The sequence below is a fragment of the Adiantum capillus-veneris genome, chromosome 12 (assembly GCF_014529385.1).
Source record: "Adiantum capillus-veneris isolate H3 chromosome 12, ASM1452938v2, whole genome shotgun sequence".
NCBI classification, from domain to species: domain Eukaryota; kingdom Viridiplantae; phylum Streptophyta; class Polypodiopsida; order Polypodiales; family Pteridaceae; genus Adiantum; species Adiantum capillus-veneris.
Window position 1 is genome coordinate 118,843,885 of NC_140942.1, and position 15,730 is coordinate 118,859,614.

Consider the following 15,730-nt stretch of genomic DNA (forward strand, 5'->3'; position numbering starts at 1 on the left):
TGCTACAAGACTTAACGAGGGGTTAACCCTAGACTAAAAGAAAACCTCTATGACCTCCAATGCGGGTTTAAGTCAACCGAAAAACCCTAACCTCTTTGGACACGACAGGGACTGATCGGGAAAGAATCGCCGAAACGATGCAAAACTTCAAGAGAAGATACGTCTCAAGCATGTCTATAACCCAAGTGAGCCTCCGTCCAAATTGATCGTCAGAAAGTGTGCCAAAACATTGGGCAAGGCTTCGGGACCGCAAAGCGTCATTTGGGCCTCATGACCGAGCTAGGTGTCTGTTTGCCACCAAACATCACAAGCGTCATCGACATATCATCAACCAACATGTAAGGTTAAACGTCAAGAAAAATTATCATCGACAGTCTCCTCAACAAAAGACGCTATTTGAGCGACAAATTGCCAAAAGGGGCTTAGCCATAGGTGCCCGTTCTTGGTAGTCAACAACAGGGAAATGTTGTAGTTGACGATGACAATGGGCCATACACTGTAAGATGTTGATCTCTGACCAAATGGATTTATGCCATCCATAGACAAGCCTATGTGGAAAGTTCTAGATTCCCTTGCAAAATCCGGCCATGTATCGTCTATATGTTTCCAGGCTGCACAATCTGTAGGAATCTGTAGCACACCATCCGAAGATCTATTCTCCTCATGGCATGATGCTAGGGCGACCATGGACTCACACTCAAAGAAATGCTTGATGCGAGGAAGTAGAGGAAAATATTGCAAAACCTTTTGTGGAATTTCTGTTCCGTGGAGATCTACTCGATATCTCTTGGAGTCACATTTCGGACAATTCTCCATGTCTATGTATTCCCCTCTGAAAAGAATGCAATCATTAGGACAAGCTTGAATCGAATTGTAGTCCATCCCGAAGTTTCGCGAGATCTTTCTTGCTTCCTCTCTGGTATCTAGCATCACATTATCAGCTGGCAGTATGTGCTCTTTGAGCAATCTACATAGCAAAAAAAATGCATGATATTTGTGTAAGTAATCTATCAGATCATTATATATCCAGAGTTTTTTCTCGAAGTAAACACATTGTAATAGATCACATGAAAAGTGCTGTGACATTAGTGTCACTCCATCCAAACTTTGCCTGCATGTTTAGAAGAACCAGGAGCGCCTTCAATCTAGACACACGTGCTCCATCATACAATGGCATATTGGCTTCACTTTTCATATCATCATAGATAAGCCTTTTTGAATCCCTCATCGTCTCAATCATTTCATCAATCTCGGGCTCAAACATTGTCTCATTGGAAATGTGGTCTGCATGATCATCCTCTGAGCTATCAGAGGCTACATCTTGTGGCCTCACGTGTGCTGCTTGACCAAAGTGCCTACGAATACGTCTATTGGATTGCAAGATTGCTGCCTATTGGCCAGCGTCAGAGTCCGGGGAGTTATAATTGGCAACAACTCAATCTATAATAGATGGATCAAACTCCTCAAATTTATGAAGGTGCTGCAAAGAAACGCGTCGTGTCTGTCACACAGCATGCTTGCATTGATTACAAGGACATAAGATCCTTGTTGAGAGATAGGTGTTTCGGTGGGACGGCCCCACATCCTCATCACTACTCATAATGAATGTAAAAACCTTATAACCTAGACATAGATTTTATATTCTATTGGCATCCTCCATCTTTTCTCTCTCTCTCTCTCTCTCTCTCTCTCTCTCTCTCTCTCTCTCTCTCTCTCTCTCTCTCTCTCTCTCTCTCTCTCTCTCTTTGTTCACAATGTAAACTACCTCACATTCTCTAGTCATGTTCGATCCCCGTACACCTCGGTCTGGAGGTGCATGAAGATCAGAACCACTGGGTTATAATCCTTTCTTTATTGGTCAATGCCTATATTTATGGGTACGAGAAATATACACACCCATGTCTACATGATAGTGCATGTAGTGGGCAAAACCCCTTTGCCTCCTCTCTAGCTGTAGTAATTCGCAGCATCTTAACATCTCTTCATAGTAGATCTTTGTTCGAGGGACTACTTAGCACATAGAGCTAGTTTTGATCGAAGGGTAAGCCTCCAATCTGAGTATCATGTAGTTGAAAGCGCAGTAAGCCTCCAATCTGAGTATCATGTAGTTGAAAGCTTTCCAACTTAAGGTCGCACGTAGAGAGGAAGAGAGGGATCACCATTTGCCTTATTGTAATTTCGTAATCCCAAAGGTAGACTTTAATATAAAAACTAAATCCAAAATCTAATCTTAAATCTAACCTAATTGAACACACGGTGATTCTAAGATAATTGAACATGGTTAGTGGGTGAGTTAATAGGTGTCAGATTCTAATGGGAATATACATATTGTTGTGTAACTAGTGTTTGCTCTTTGGGCAAAGCCTTCATTGACATGCCCTAAAATTTAACATAAATCTAATCTAATCTTAAATCGAACATAAATCTAGATATAATCTAATCTTAAACTCAACATAAATCTAAATCTAATCTAATCTTAAATCTAATATAATCTTAAATCTAACCCAAACCTAAATATAATCTAACTTAAATCTAAATCTAATGTAATCTTAAATCTTATCTTAACCTTAAATCTAAATCTAATCTAGTCTTAAACTCAACATAAACCTAAATCTAATCCAATCTTAAATCGTAAACCTAAATGTAATCTAACTTGAATCTCACCTAGCTAATTGTAAATCTTGCCCTAGTTTTAAATCTAGCGTAAATTTAAATCTAACCTAATCTTAAACTCAACGTAAACATAAATCTAAATGTACTCTAACCTAATCTAAAATCTAATTTAATTCTTAATATAATCTTAAATCTAACCTAATTTTAAATTTAGCATAAATTTTAAATATAAGTTAAATGTAATCTAACTTAATCTTAATCTTAATCTAACTTGATTTTAATTAAATATAATTTTAAATCTAACCTAACCCTAAATCTTAATATAACATTTCATTTCATATTTTCTCTACTTGTTTATCTCTCTCTCTCTCTCTCTCATTCTCTCTCTTTACTCTCTCTCTCTCTCTCTCTCTCTCTCTCTCTCTCTCTCAATGTGTGTATGTATTCTTTGTTTATGCATGTGTTTTTTGTTTATACATGTGTGTACTCTCTCTTCTCTCTCTCTCTCTCTCTCTCTCTCTCTCTCTCTCAAAGACACAATGTGTGTGTGTGTGTGTGTGTGTGTGTGTGTGTGTGTGTGTGAGAGAGAGAGAGAGAGAGAGAGAGAGAGAGAGAGAGAGAGAAAGAGGGGAAGGGAACATGAGAGAGAGGAGAGGGAAGGAGCATACCTGGCTCTCCTTCCTCTCCTCGTGTGTGTGTGTGGAAGAAAGAGAGAGAGACGGAGAGCACGGGTTTACCTCTTTCGCTTGAGCATCGAAACTCATATATGAAGTCTGAGTTTCTAGCACTCTCGGATTATTTTTTACTCCTGTCGACGTCGCTATGGACGTTTGTATAGGCGTCGCTATGCAACAAAGAAAATAGCCACGCCTATAGCGACGCCGTGGATTTTTACTTTTGAGCGTCACACTGCGAGGTCGCTAATGTGAAGTACCTTTTGTAGTGGGCCATCTGTTGGTTTCATTGATCATCCTAGGAAAGTACAAAGCAAAGAACATGGACGTCTATCTAGAGCTCCAAATCTTGTGGGCAGGGATCAATGTGGTTGATATGTCCCAATCAATCGGACAATGAAATGTACTTGTGCATGGCATTCTCATGTGGACCATGCACAATTGGCCAGGCGTCGGTGACTATTCAGGTAAGTATCTTTGAAACCCTCACATACATGCTATTCTTGGCTATGGTAATGCTTTTATATTTTAACTTTATGATGTTTCAGGCTTGAGTTACTTGGACAATCATGCATGTCCAAAATATGGTCCTCGACTTGGCTTCCACTGCCCTGATCATTTAAGCAAGCCAGTTTATGAGGAACATGGTAGATTTTTGCTTGAAGGACACTAGCTACATGGACTGAATATATGTAAACATGACATGCATCCACTCAAAGCGAGCGATTGGAGAAACATGTGGCTGGAGAGGGAAGATTTCATGCCACCCAGAATGAAAAGACTTTCTATTTTCCATGAACTCCCATATTGGATTGACCTGTTCATTAATCATCTGCTCGATCCAATGCACATCTTCAAGAATGTGGGAGAGATCATATGGAAAACCATCACTAGAAAAAGAGAGAGAAAGGCCTTAAAAGATGACTTATAGGATGTGGGTCAAATGCCATAGATGTGGCCTTGACTTAAACCCAATGGAAAGTTTTCTATACCAAAATGTGCATGGGTTTTAAGTCGTGCAGAAGAGAAACAAGTGAAGAAAACTATATCTTCACTCAAGACTCCCACTGGGTGTATGCGATGTTTAAAGACATCTTTTACAAGAGATGACAATCTTAGTGGTCTTAAGATCCACATGATTGACACAAATTTTTACAGTTTATCTTACCAATTTCCATAAAGGATTGTCTGAAAGATGACATTAGAAGAACAATCTATAAAATCAGTGAGTTGGTACGCTCGATCAGTTCAAAAGAGATAAGAAAAGACAACATCGATGTAGCACGTTTAAATGCTATTGAAGCGGTGTGTATGGTGGAGAAGTAATATCCAACAAAGACTCTTACCATCCAAATGCATCTACTTGTGCATGTGGTCAATAAAGTTTCAAGTGCAGGGGTAGTCCATAGCAAGTGGATGTTCTTCTTGGAGAGATTCATGAAGACTTTAAAGGGATTTGTTTGTCAAAGAGCTCGCCCCTAGTGTAGCATGGCAGAAGGATGGCTTGTACAGGAGTCTCTTGTCCTCATCATTCAATTTTTGGGCTTAATTTATTTAGAGGTACCCCGAATGTGGACTACTAAGGTCAACATCAATGTGACATGGGATGAGCCACATGGACAAGACATCATTAGGAAGATGGATAATCACAATGCGAGAAAAGGTTATGAGATTTTTCCTTCTCAACTCAGACATCATGCAAAAGTGGCTAGCGAGGTACGAAGGAAAAAGAAACAATGCTTGACAAATCGCCTACAATTCAAGCGCAACCATGCCACTAGAAACCTTCCTTTTGAGATCATCTTCAAAAATTGCCTAACTTTCCAACTCGACGATCGTTAGATAAGACAATCTCAGAGGCAAAGAGAAACAAAGTGCTGATTACTAAAGACGAAGAGGAGATTTCAAGGGGGTTGCAATCGGCACATGTAAATTTTCACAACTTTCTTTTTTATCTCCACACGATCACAGTACTTTAGTAACTTTAAGTTTGTTTCAATTTTGTGGCTGTAGTATCACAAATATGGAGCTTTGTGGTTGCATGGGAGACACTTTAGAGTGCAGCGGATAGATGAAAAAGGAGTCATTATCAACTGTGGTGTTAGGGAAAGCTTCGTCCAAGAAAGTAGTAGCAATGCCAGGGATGAGAACATAGAGATTAGCCAGCTTGAATACTTTGTCTATATCCAAGACATCTTGAAGATTAGCTTTAGGAAGTTTGATATTTTTATCTTTGATGTCAAGTGGTTTAATGTTATTACCAGCGGCCCTAATGCAGTTGTGCACAAAGTTAAGAGTGGATTGATTCAAGTGAACTCTAAGCGTGGACGGATGCGCAGCATATGTTCGTACTTCTGCAACATTGTGAACAAGTTGTGCTTACAATAGATCCACTATGGAGAGAAAATGATGAGAAAGATCTATCTAAACCATGTTGGCTCTATGTTGTTCAAGTTGCTCCACGGAGCAAGCAAGTGTGAAAAGGATTGGAAGTTGAGGTTGAAGAGCTTCATGAACAAAGTGCACAACCGACAGTGGAGGCTAGTGGTGAGCAGAGGCCTAAACCTAGAGATGATCTTTTAGATATTGAAGTTGATGCGGAGACCGACGAAGAAGTGGACTTTGATGGGACAAAGATGCAAAATTATAGATTGAGATAGACATTGTTGGTGCATCAGCTCTCATAGAAGATGAGAGATTGACTACTAATTTTTGTTGGGAACTCTTTTGTAAAACTCTTTTAATTAGTTTACAATACTGGATAGATTTACTAAGTTGTGTTGCAACCTCATTTATTTGTTATTTGCATTGCTTATGCTTTTCTTTTGTAAACTAACGTATTGTATCTATGTTATTTGTGTATCTGTAGAGATGGCCGATGATGATGATACACACTCTCCTAGTTTTAGTTTTCCAGTTACTTCGGCCAACATGTCACCCGAGTAGATGGTCTCCTTTTTGTCAGAGTTCACACGAGAGCAAGTTAGCTACATACAGGACCTTTGGGTATCTAGGTCCTCTAGACCTACTACGACTGCCCTTATGCCTAGGACTAGTGTGTCCCTACACCTACGGTTGATTCATCTTTGGGACGAGGTAGACACCGTTCTAGAGGCGAAGGTTGTTGTGGTATCATTCTATCAATGCATCCACACCATTGAGAGATCATCCACCACTCTCTTCAGTAGAAAGTTGACCGATTGGCACACCACGTACACCTTGGGGATCACACGAGCATGATCCTAGCAAGGTGTACAAGAGTAGGGATGGGGTTATTGTGGCAGATAGGGTCGCAAAGGCAATGCGATAGAGGATTTGACAACTCTCTACAATTCAGTTTGGCCACTCTGCGATGGAGATTTGGGATAGATAATGAAAGAAAGAATTACATCGTGGAGGCCATTAACAGAGAGTACAAACCAGCAGAGGGGTACAATCGAGTCTCGAATAACTGGATTTTGAGCATGGCGATTTCCACAATGTAACACCATCAATGAGAGGAGAGAGACATGTACAGGGACGTTAGTCCAAAGAGGGAATGGTTGGACGTAGAGGAGTGGGCGGGGATTGCACAAGAGAGACAAGACTGCTAGGCTTTGCCTATGGAGGATGAAGTCGATGAGGATCCATGGCAAGAGGTGCAGCGTGCAGAGGAAGAAGAAGAACGAGATGAGAAGAAAGAGAGAGCTCGACACAAAAAAAAGAAACGCTATTTTTGATTGATTAAGCTCTTTACATGTTTATAGCTTTAGGCAGCCATGCAAACTCAACTTTACTTATGCATGCTTATGAGACTAGTTCCCACGCACGCTCGATTGAGACAAATGGGCTTGAAACCCAACAATCCCCCCTCAAGCCCGAACTAAACAGACCCTCTCATGATACCTCAAGTTTTTGGTATACTTGACAACCGTGAGTTTTAGGTAACCTCACAACCGAGGATTTTTGGTGTATCCATAAGCTGGTGCTAGGTCAGTAAACCCCCCCTTGAACGGATAGGGTGTAGGGAAAATATTTAGCTACCAAAACTGGAGTTTTTGGTTCACTACCAAACCTCGGGTTTATGATGTACCCAGTAACCTCATGAGAAGCGGTAAAAATAGGCTGAGAACCGACAAAAATTGGGAGGTCTTATCACTTATCGGTGTGGCAGTGTCTATAACCCATACAAAAGGGACATGACCATGATTGACAACTGACGAAATAAAACAAAGCTTTGACAAAATATAGATGATGATATAAACAAAATCCTGGTAGACCTAGGAGATTGAATAGGAGATAGCATATTGAAATGTTATAAGTAGTGTCTTGAAATACTATGGCAAGCTAAACAAATAGCTTTAGAGGCCAATGTGTAGCGTATGAGGCCAAATTTGTGAGCCTTTTTCGATGGGCACCGAGCACCGAAAGATGTGGCTGCTCTTGTGGGTGTGAATGAGTTCTTGAGGGGATTAAATAAATGGACAACTAAAGAACAATGTGAAATCCAAAGAAACAAAACGAGCTTTGTAACTCTCTGTAACGCAGAACGACGCAGAAGAAATGACACCTTGTGGTTCTGGTTTAGAACTCCTCATTGCTCTTTGTAGAGGTTACTTCCCATGCGGGTTGCACTTTCTTAGCTACACCTTTGCACCCAACGTTTGCAGACCTTGTGCCGACCTCCTTCCTTGACCCGCGTGGGCTCTTGCAACATTAACGCCCTCCTAGGCTCTCTAATGCACCGCGTGAGCAGTGACCAACTCAAACCTGCACGCAAGCTTGCTAACAAGCTCGACAAGATTGCCTACGTATGCCAGCCTATGTGCTTGTCATTCACAAGACCACCTTTGGTACAACCGCCTACAAACCTATGCTTAGACTACTAGTGAGCGTGTTGAGATGCTCGTCGATTGGCTGTAGGCAGCGTTTTGAAAGTTTTTGTCTGTATCTCTGCACCACAAGCCCTAAGGCAGTGTTTTGATATGCTCCTACAGAGGGCAGCGTTTTGATAAGCATCAAGTCTGCCGGCTAACTTTGCATCCACCACCTTGCAAACCTGACAGCGCTTTGAAATGCCAGGTGTAGGTTCGCTCTGAAGTGCTAAACGTCAACAGCGTTTTAGAATGCCCTTTGCATAGATGCTTGCAGACAAGTCCACCAAGCTTGAGTCTTAAGGCATCCTGTGAGAACGTTAACGACCACAACTTAATTGTGCCTAGGGCTCTCGCCTCGGCTCTAATACCAGTTGCTAGGCTTTGCCTATGGAGGATGAAGCCGGTGAGGATCCATGACAAGAGGTGCAGCGTGCAGAAGAGGAAGAACGAGATGAGAAGAGAGAGAGAGAGCTCGACACAGAAGAGGAAGAACGAGATGAGAAGAGAGAGAGAGAGAGAGCTCGACACAGAAAAAGAAACGCTATTTTTGATTGATTAAGCTCTTTACATGTTTATAGCTTTAGGCAGCCATGCAAACTCAACTTTACTTGTGCATGCTTATGAGCTAGTTCCCACGTGGGCTCGACCGAGACAATTGGGCTTCCACGTGGGCTCGACCGAGACAATTGGGCTTGAAACCCAACAAAGACAATCTTGAGATATTTCAACAATAGAGAGATGCAAACATATCACGTTTGGAGTCTGTTGGAGCGTCACATCTTGTGAGTCGAGGCTACGACACACTTTGGCATGAGTTTGTTAGAAATATGTTTGAGTCAAGCTACATAAAAGCAATGTGAATAGTTAAACATTTTGTGTTGCAACAATGAAGTGTCACATAGTGAAAATGCTACATACAGTGCACTCCATGCAAAAGTTCTCTACAAAAGTATGGTGGAGAGTTGGCACTGTGGTCTCTCAAAAAATTATACGAAATAGAAGTTGTGCCTTGCCCCGTAGTATTTATGTGTTGCGCCAAGCAAACAAATAGGCATGGAGAATTGGATATAAATAACCGACCTTGCAGTGTTGTCAAGTTGGAGTCGTGCTTGCGAAATCAAAATGTCCATGTTGTGGATTATGTCCTCTTTGCTAGACAAAAAACATGGGCTAAGACAAATATAAAAGATGCAGGATATAGATTAAACTTAAAGAGAAGTAGAGATAACTTTATGGTCTCCATGGTAGACGTATGGGAGTCCTACGTAGTGCAAGAAGAGCCCTCGCTTCGCATCCTAAAAACAACGAGTTAGAGCTTTGTGCCCCACTCCTTGTTGGGGATATCCCGCAATCAATGCATATAAAGAGACAACATTCCGGACATACATTTCAACCAAGGCACTGCCACATGCCTTCAAGATGGAAATGTAGGTGAGTGCATCTGGAGATATGCCCTTGCTTTGTATCTGTTGAGAACAAGATCAGCAGATACCCAGATTGGTGTGTGCACGTTGTGCCCTTCCTCAACCATACCTCTATGAAGACACCTAGCCTTCCTTCATGGAAAGAGAGAGAGAGAGAGAGAGAGAGAGAGAGAGAGAGAGAGAGAGAGAATCTCCTTGGGAATCTCTGATTTTCCCTTATGGTGCAAACATACTCTCTTAGAGGAGAGAGTACTGCCAAAAAAAAGTTTGATTGTTTGCTTAGGTTGTGGTCATACGGGCCTTAGTTATCGGTTATTTGAACTGATAACTAGGCCTCATTCTTGGTCACACACACAAAAGAGCAATAAGTGAATAACTATGCCTACCCTTTGTAACTATCCGATCTTTACATAGTTGTGAATTTCAAGGCATAGTTGGGAGGTTGAATGAATAAGTAAGCCTTGCATGACCATGCTAGAGACTTAGTTATTCATTTAATGCTTTGTCTGGCATAGTTGGCATAGTTATCTATAACTCATAACTAAGGCTCACGTGACCATAGGCTTAGAGAAAAAAAAAAGAAAAGAGACATAGGTTTGACTTAAGCTCGAATAGAATAGCTGTTATATTTCCACTACAATATCTCTCTCTCCTTTCCCTTTTTGTCTAAAGTTCATTAGTAAAAAGAAGAATGAAAAGACTGTATAAAAAAAGACAGTAGAACCATAAAGAGTTAGCTAATTTAGAATGACTACAGTTATTGATGCAATTTTCTACTAACAGTTGTGAGTACTGCCAAAAAAAAAAAGTAATAACAAGAATCTTTGTAGGTTTTTTAGCCCTTCTTGCATCAATTATTTATCTATCAAGACAAATGTAGATAGTTAGCTTTTGTAGACACTCTTTGAGTAAAATCTCATCAAAGGCAATGTGCCGTTAGTTGTTGTATACTGATTTCAATCTGAAAATATCATGAGATCAACGAGGAAAGTCACTGCTATAAAGGACATGCAGCAGGACAATGCCGCAAAGGAACATGGGCGGTGATCCAAACACCCATAAAAGAAGGGGGAAAGCCATGTAAAATGTCCGTGACCCAATTGAATAGAACATGGTCGCCCTTTGTAAAAGCTCAACTATACACTCTGATGTGATCCACCAGTCTATAGGAATGTTTATCATGTAGTTTACATGATTGTAGAAGCGAATGGATTGTGTGTGGCACATAAATGAAATGATGCAACATGTTAACACACTACAAGATTTGATTGTAGCTGACATTGTGCCAAAAGATGATGCCAATGAATGATCGACGGCATCTTCTAGTAAGTACTTAAATCTGTTGGCAAATGTAAAATATGCAGCAAGGGCAACTATCAATAAAACTGCTATGGTTGCCAAGAGCACGGACTCCATAATTGAGTTTCGAAGTGTTTGCACAATCAAGACATTTTTCTTGTGGCTATCCTGCGACACCACCACAAGATTGTATTTCAGTATCTTTGAAATTGTTGATGCACCTCATGATAATGCATGCATAGCTCTCAATTGAATAAATTTTAATTTTCTTCATTCACACATCTAATACATGCTAGAAAAAACCCTCATCACCCTTGATTACCTTTGAATTATTAATGAGACATTTTGTAGACATAGGAGGAGGTTGTTAGAATAAGGGATTGATTTTATGTACATACAATGACAGTCTTGAAAGATTTAACGTTTATATGCAATTGCTTAAGTAATGCAAAGACATAAAGGAAATTGTAGAGAGAGTAGCTACTATTTTGGGTCATCTGTTATTTTATCATAGGAATCTGAACAAGAATACTCGTGCAATGTCCTATCCTCCACCCAACTCGTGCAGTGCAAACACACACTCTAAAAACATATTCTTCATTTTTATTTGTTGATACCTAGGCACTCGGCAGTATGTGGCTTTTCTGTTTAACCTTTTCTCATGTTCACTACGTGTAACAGTCAGCCTATTCACTTGGAGGGTTTACTTTGTTTACTTTAACTAGTATGAGACCCGCGCAGCAATGCGGCCAAGAAAAAGCAAGTCCCAATTTTGGTAACCCTCCTCAGGCACCCTCTCCCTTTGAGGTGAAAACGTTCTCTATGCATCCACAAGGTAGTGCCAATTATATCTTAGATGTTTCATTATCAAAATAAATCATCCTATCCAAAGCTCGCTCTAATAAAATTCTCTATCCAACTATATATCAATAAATAGTGATCTTATGTAGAAAGTAGGAGGTGACATCTAAAAGACAACCCAATGTGAACAACTCATTTTTTTCCATCATTGTGGAAGTATAATAGTAATTGCTAATTTTTTAAGCCATTACATTGTCCCATGGCTCTTTATGTTGTAAATTGTTGTTTGCTAGCGACATGGACATGAGATACAACTTGGAGGATGACAATTGTTAGGGTGTGTAGATCCTGAAGCACCTTGTGAATATTGTGAAGCACCTTGTGAATATTGCGAGTCAGGTGCTATTTAAGCCTCCCCCCCCCTGTTGCGTTGATCCAATGGTCTAAAGCACCCGCCCCTCTGAAAAATAACCCTACGTAGATCCCTCGAGTGACACACCGTGTCACTTATAAACGAGGCTTGTAATGGGCCTATATTGCAACCAATGTAGTTCAATAGATGCTAGATCATACTCAAACTATAAGTCAAAGCCTTCTTGTACTTTCAAAAGTATGCCACACTTTTAAAACCGCCTTGCCAATACCGCCCTTCACCTCCTCTAAAAGCATCCCAAACCTTCTTCATCATCGTTCACAATTGATTGAATATTAAGAGAAGCCCTTGCTTTGCCTTCCCTAAAAATAGCCAAGAGCTTCCTCACCTTTTGGCATTGTTTCCCTCATTGGGCATAAGCACATTCCAAGAGCATATAGTGCAACAAACAATACAATCCTAGAGGCAACATTTGGAATGAGATCTAGAAAGAAACCCTTCCTTTTCCTCCTTTGAAAGTATCCCAAAGCTAATTGAGAAACCCCTAGCTTTGCCTCCCCTTGAAAGAGCCCATAGCTTCCTCACTGCTCTCTTGTCTTTCCCCAGTGCTTGGAATAAGGGCACCCCAAGATCATATATTGCAACAAACAATGCAACCCAAGAGATAACATTTTGCAATAAGAGCTCATCAACGGCTTTCAAAAGATCACCACATTTGGCATACATGTTGGTCAAAGCATCGTCAAAACATGAGGTTTTCTTCTAAGAGCCCCACTTACCATCACATAATAAATCTATCTCTCATGTCAATTTCTTGTAGAGTGGAAAATTCCATTAAGTTGCAACATTACAAAGAAACTCTTTCTTCAACTCTCTAAAAGCATCCCAAAGCTTCCTCATCATTCATAGGTTATTATCTAGAGAGAAGCCTTGGCATTGTCTCCCCTAGAAAATCCAAAGTTTTCTCACATGTCCCTCAAGTTTCCCTCACTGGGCACAAGGGCACTCCAAGAGCAATATACGCTACAACATCCAATCTTGGCCAAGAGGCAACATTTCAAAATGGGAGTGCGGTGTCAAAATCTTGTGCTTTCAACATTACAAAAAACTTGAAAAACAAAGCTCTACCAAGCACAATGATGTTACTTTCCAATAGCCCTTGACTACTTATCTCATCATGAATGTGCTCAACCATTTTATCTTCTTGCATATATCGTGTGCCTTCAAAATGCAAGTGCAGGTGATTGCATTAAGAGCGGGGCCCTAACTACATATTGATTAAAGTAAACCAAAAGTTTCTTGGCCTACCCATGTTGGTGGACCATGGAATAAAAGTAGTCCAAGTGGTGATATTCCGGACATGACACTCATCACAAACATGCAATTGCATTTGGAGAGAGTCAATCCCTATGCATTAGATGACAATGACCTACAACTTGATTCATGTGTCCCACACCTGACATACATTTCAACCAAAGAAACGTCAAGGTCAATCAAGATTATCATTGAGAACTCGTTGTTGCACTTCAAGAGTACACTACACTTGGAAAATCCGACAACCAAAGCTCTACCAAGCAAGATGTTCTTTTCAAGTTGCCTATATAGATTAGATTGTATCCTACGTTTTACTCGTCAAGCCGATAGTAATACCTTGTGTGTACATGTGTGCATACCCATGTATGCATGTGAAACTTTTAAATTGATATAAAGTCATGATTGACGCTTGAAGTGCTTGCTTTTTTCATGAAAAAGGGTAAAAAATGTGAATGTGATCTTGTGTGAGCGCAAGGTGCAATTCGAGGACAATAACAACTTCAAGTTGTAAAACAACATTAAACACAACATTCAAAGTAAAAAATCATTGACAGCACATGAACCACACTAAAAGATGAGAAAGAGATAGCATTCATGAAAAAGTTCAAGAAACCTGAATTAAAAAATCTACCAATTGCTTCATATTGGTAAGGGTAACAAAAAACTATATATGTGAAGGACCATCATACAAACTTGTATATCTACAAAAGTTTGTTGAGGCCTTGCTAAACATATTGTAAAGGAAAACCAATTCTTCAAGCGATAAACCTCATATAGTTGACTTGTAAAAACTCAACACAACATAGAAATTGAGTATTGTTCTGGACAATGTGATTGTGAGCATATGCAAGGAAACTCTTAGCTACTTGCATGAAAAAAACAAAAACTCTGCATGTGATGACATGCTATACACAATTTATGAGAAGGTTACAAAATAAAACATACACATATTATGTTGCATCAACAAATTTATCGATTGCATATCACTTTATCAAAAATGGCAACACAGGCTCTCTATCTTTTGCTAGATGAGAACTTTTGTTTGTTTTGTGTGTGTGTGTGTGTGTGTGTGTGTGTGTGTGAGAGTGTGAGAGAGAGAGAGAGAGAGAGAGAGAGAGAGAGAGAGCAGAAGCATATCTTGTTAGCCATATGGAAGATATCTTGAAATGCAGTCTCTAGACTCATAATTCATACTGATCATCAACATCAGGGCTTGACAGGATTCCCTTGAAGGAAAGGAGCGGAGTAGAGCGACTCGAGCATCCTCACAAAACCTACTCAAAACACACACACACAGGGGCGGAGTTGTGTATGGAGATCTAAGAGATAAGCAAAGAAGTATTGACCCTCATAGATACATCATATATGTGGACTACTATTTCTAGCTAAACATTGAGCAGAAGATTGTGCCATTTTTGTGTTGGACATGCAATGCAATCCTGACCAGCTACGCACACTTGATGCCACCTTGAAATGCTACAGGATCCTTCCAACACACAGTGCATGGAGGTGACCTCTCTCTCTCTCTCTCTCTCACACACACACACACACACACACACACACACACACACACACACACACACACACACACACACACACACAATAATATAGGTTGTGCATGCATGTTCAAGAGTGAAGTGATTTGACGATGCGTGGGAGCCTCCATCGCTTGAAAATTTCTCAAGCTCAATAAAGAATAGTATATATAGATTTACTTTAAAATTATTTATTTGGCACTCTCTTTGAGACCTCTCTCTCTCTCTCTCTCTCTCTCTCTCTCTCTCTCTCTCTCTCTCTCTCACACACACACACACACACACACACACACACACACACACACACACACACACACACACACACACACACTATGGGTGAACATTATGGAGTCTTATATATCTCCCCCCCCCCCCCCCCCTCTCTCCCCCCCTATTGGCAAAGTAGGGCCTACATTACTAGCATTGTGCCACCGACTTGGGTATTGGGCAAGGAGCTCGTAAAAAAATCTTCAAAACTATCATTACAGAAGGAAGGCGGCTCCTTCCATCCTCGGACCGTGTAAAGGTGAGCTTTCTCCCCTGGCAGTAATGGCATCTAACGGACGAGGCGCTCTCACAGCATGGGGCGGCTCTACTATCTTCACTTCAGACACTCAGGAAAGCGTGCATACCAAACCTATAAAGGTGAAGGCACTCCTTAGCCCTCACTTAGCTTGAGATTCAGTGTGTATATTGGGTAAACCCGTTCTGTGTTATTTCCGCTTGAAATACCAAAAGCAATGGAGCTTGCTACTCAGTCACCACAGGTATTATAAGTCTTCCTAAACTATCTTCTTTTTCACCAAAAACCGACTACTGTTTTTTTTGTAGCATGAGGCCT

The 15,730-nt window shown here is 40.5% G+C and overlaps 1 protein-coding gene across 1 annotated transcript; it reads right to left on the bottom strand.

Moving 5' to 3' along the window:
• Positions 1-10,545: 10,545 nt before the first annotated feature.
• Positions 10,546-12,766, bottom strand: LOC147446408 (uncharacterized). The gene is made up of 2 exons (XM_086524702.1): positions 12,626-12,766; positions 10,546-11,034 (listed from the first exon to the last, which is right to left on the bottom strand). Exons 1-2 carry the CDS (start codon positions 12,764-12,766, stop codon positions 10,546-10,548), a joined length of 630 nt encoding a protein of 209 aa, XP_086380828.1.
• Positions 12,767-15,730: the final 2,964 nt, after the last annotated feature.

Bases quoted from the DNA above. Each gene is read 5' to 3' on its own strand.
- LOC147446408 (XM_086524702.1), bottom strand. From the start codon at position 12,766: ATGTATGCCAAATGTGGTGATCTTTTGAAAGCCGTTGATGAGCTCTTA. The intron at 11,035-12,625 runs GTGAGGAAGCTA...GTGGTGTCGCAG, and splicing joins TGGGGAAAGACAAGAGAGCA to GATAGCCACAAGAAAAATGT.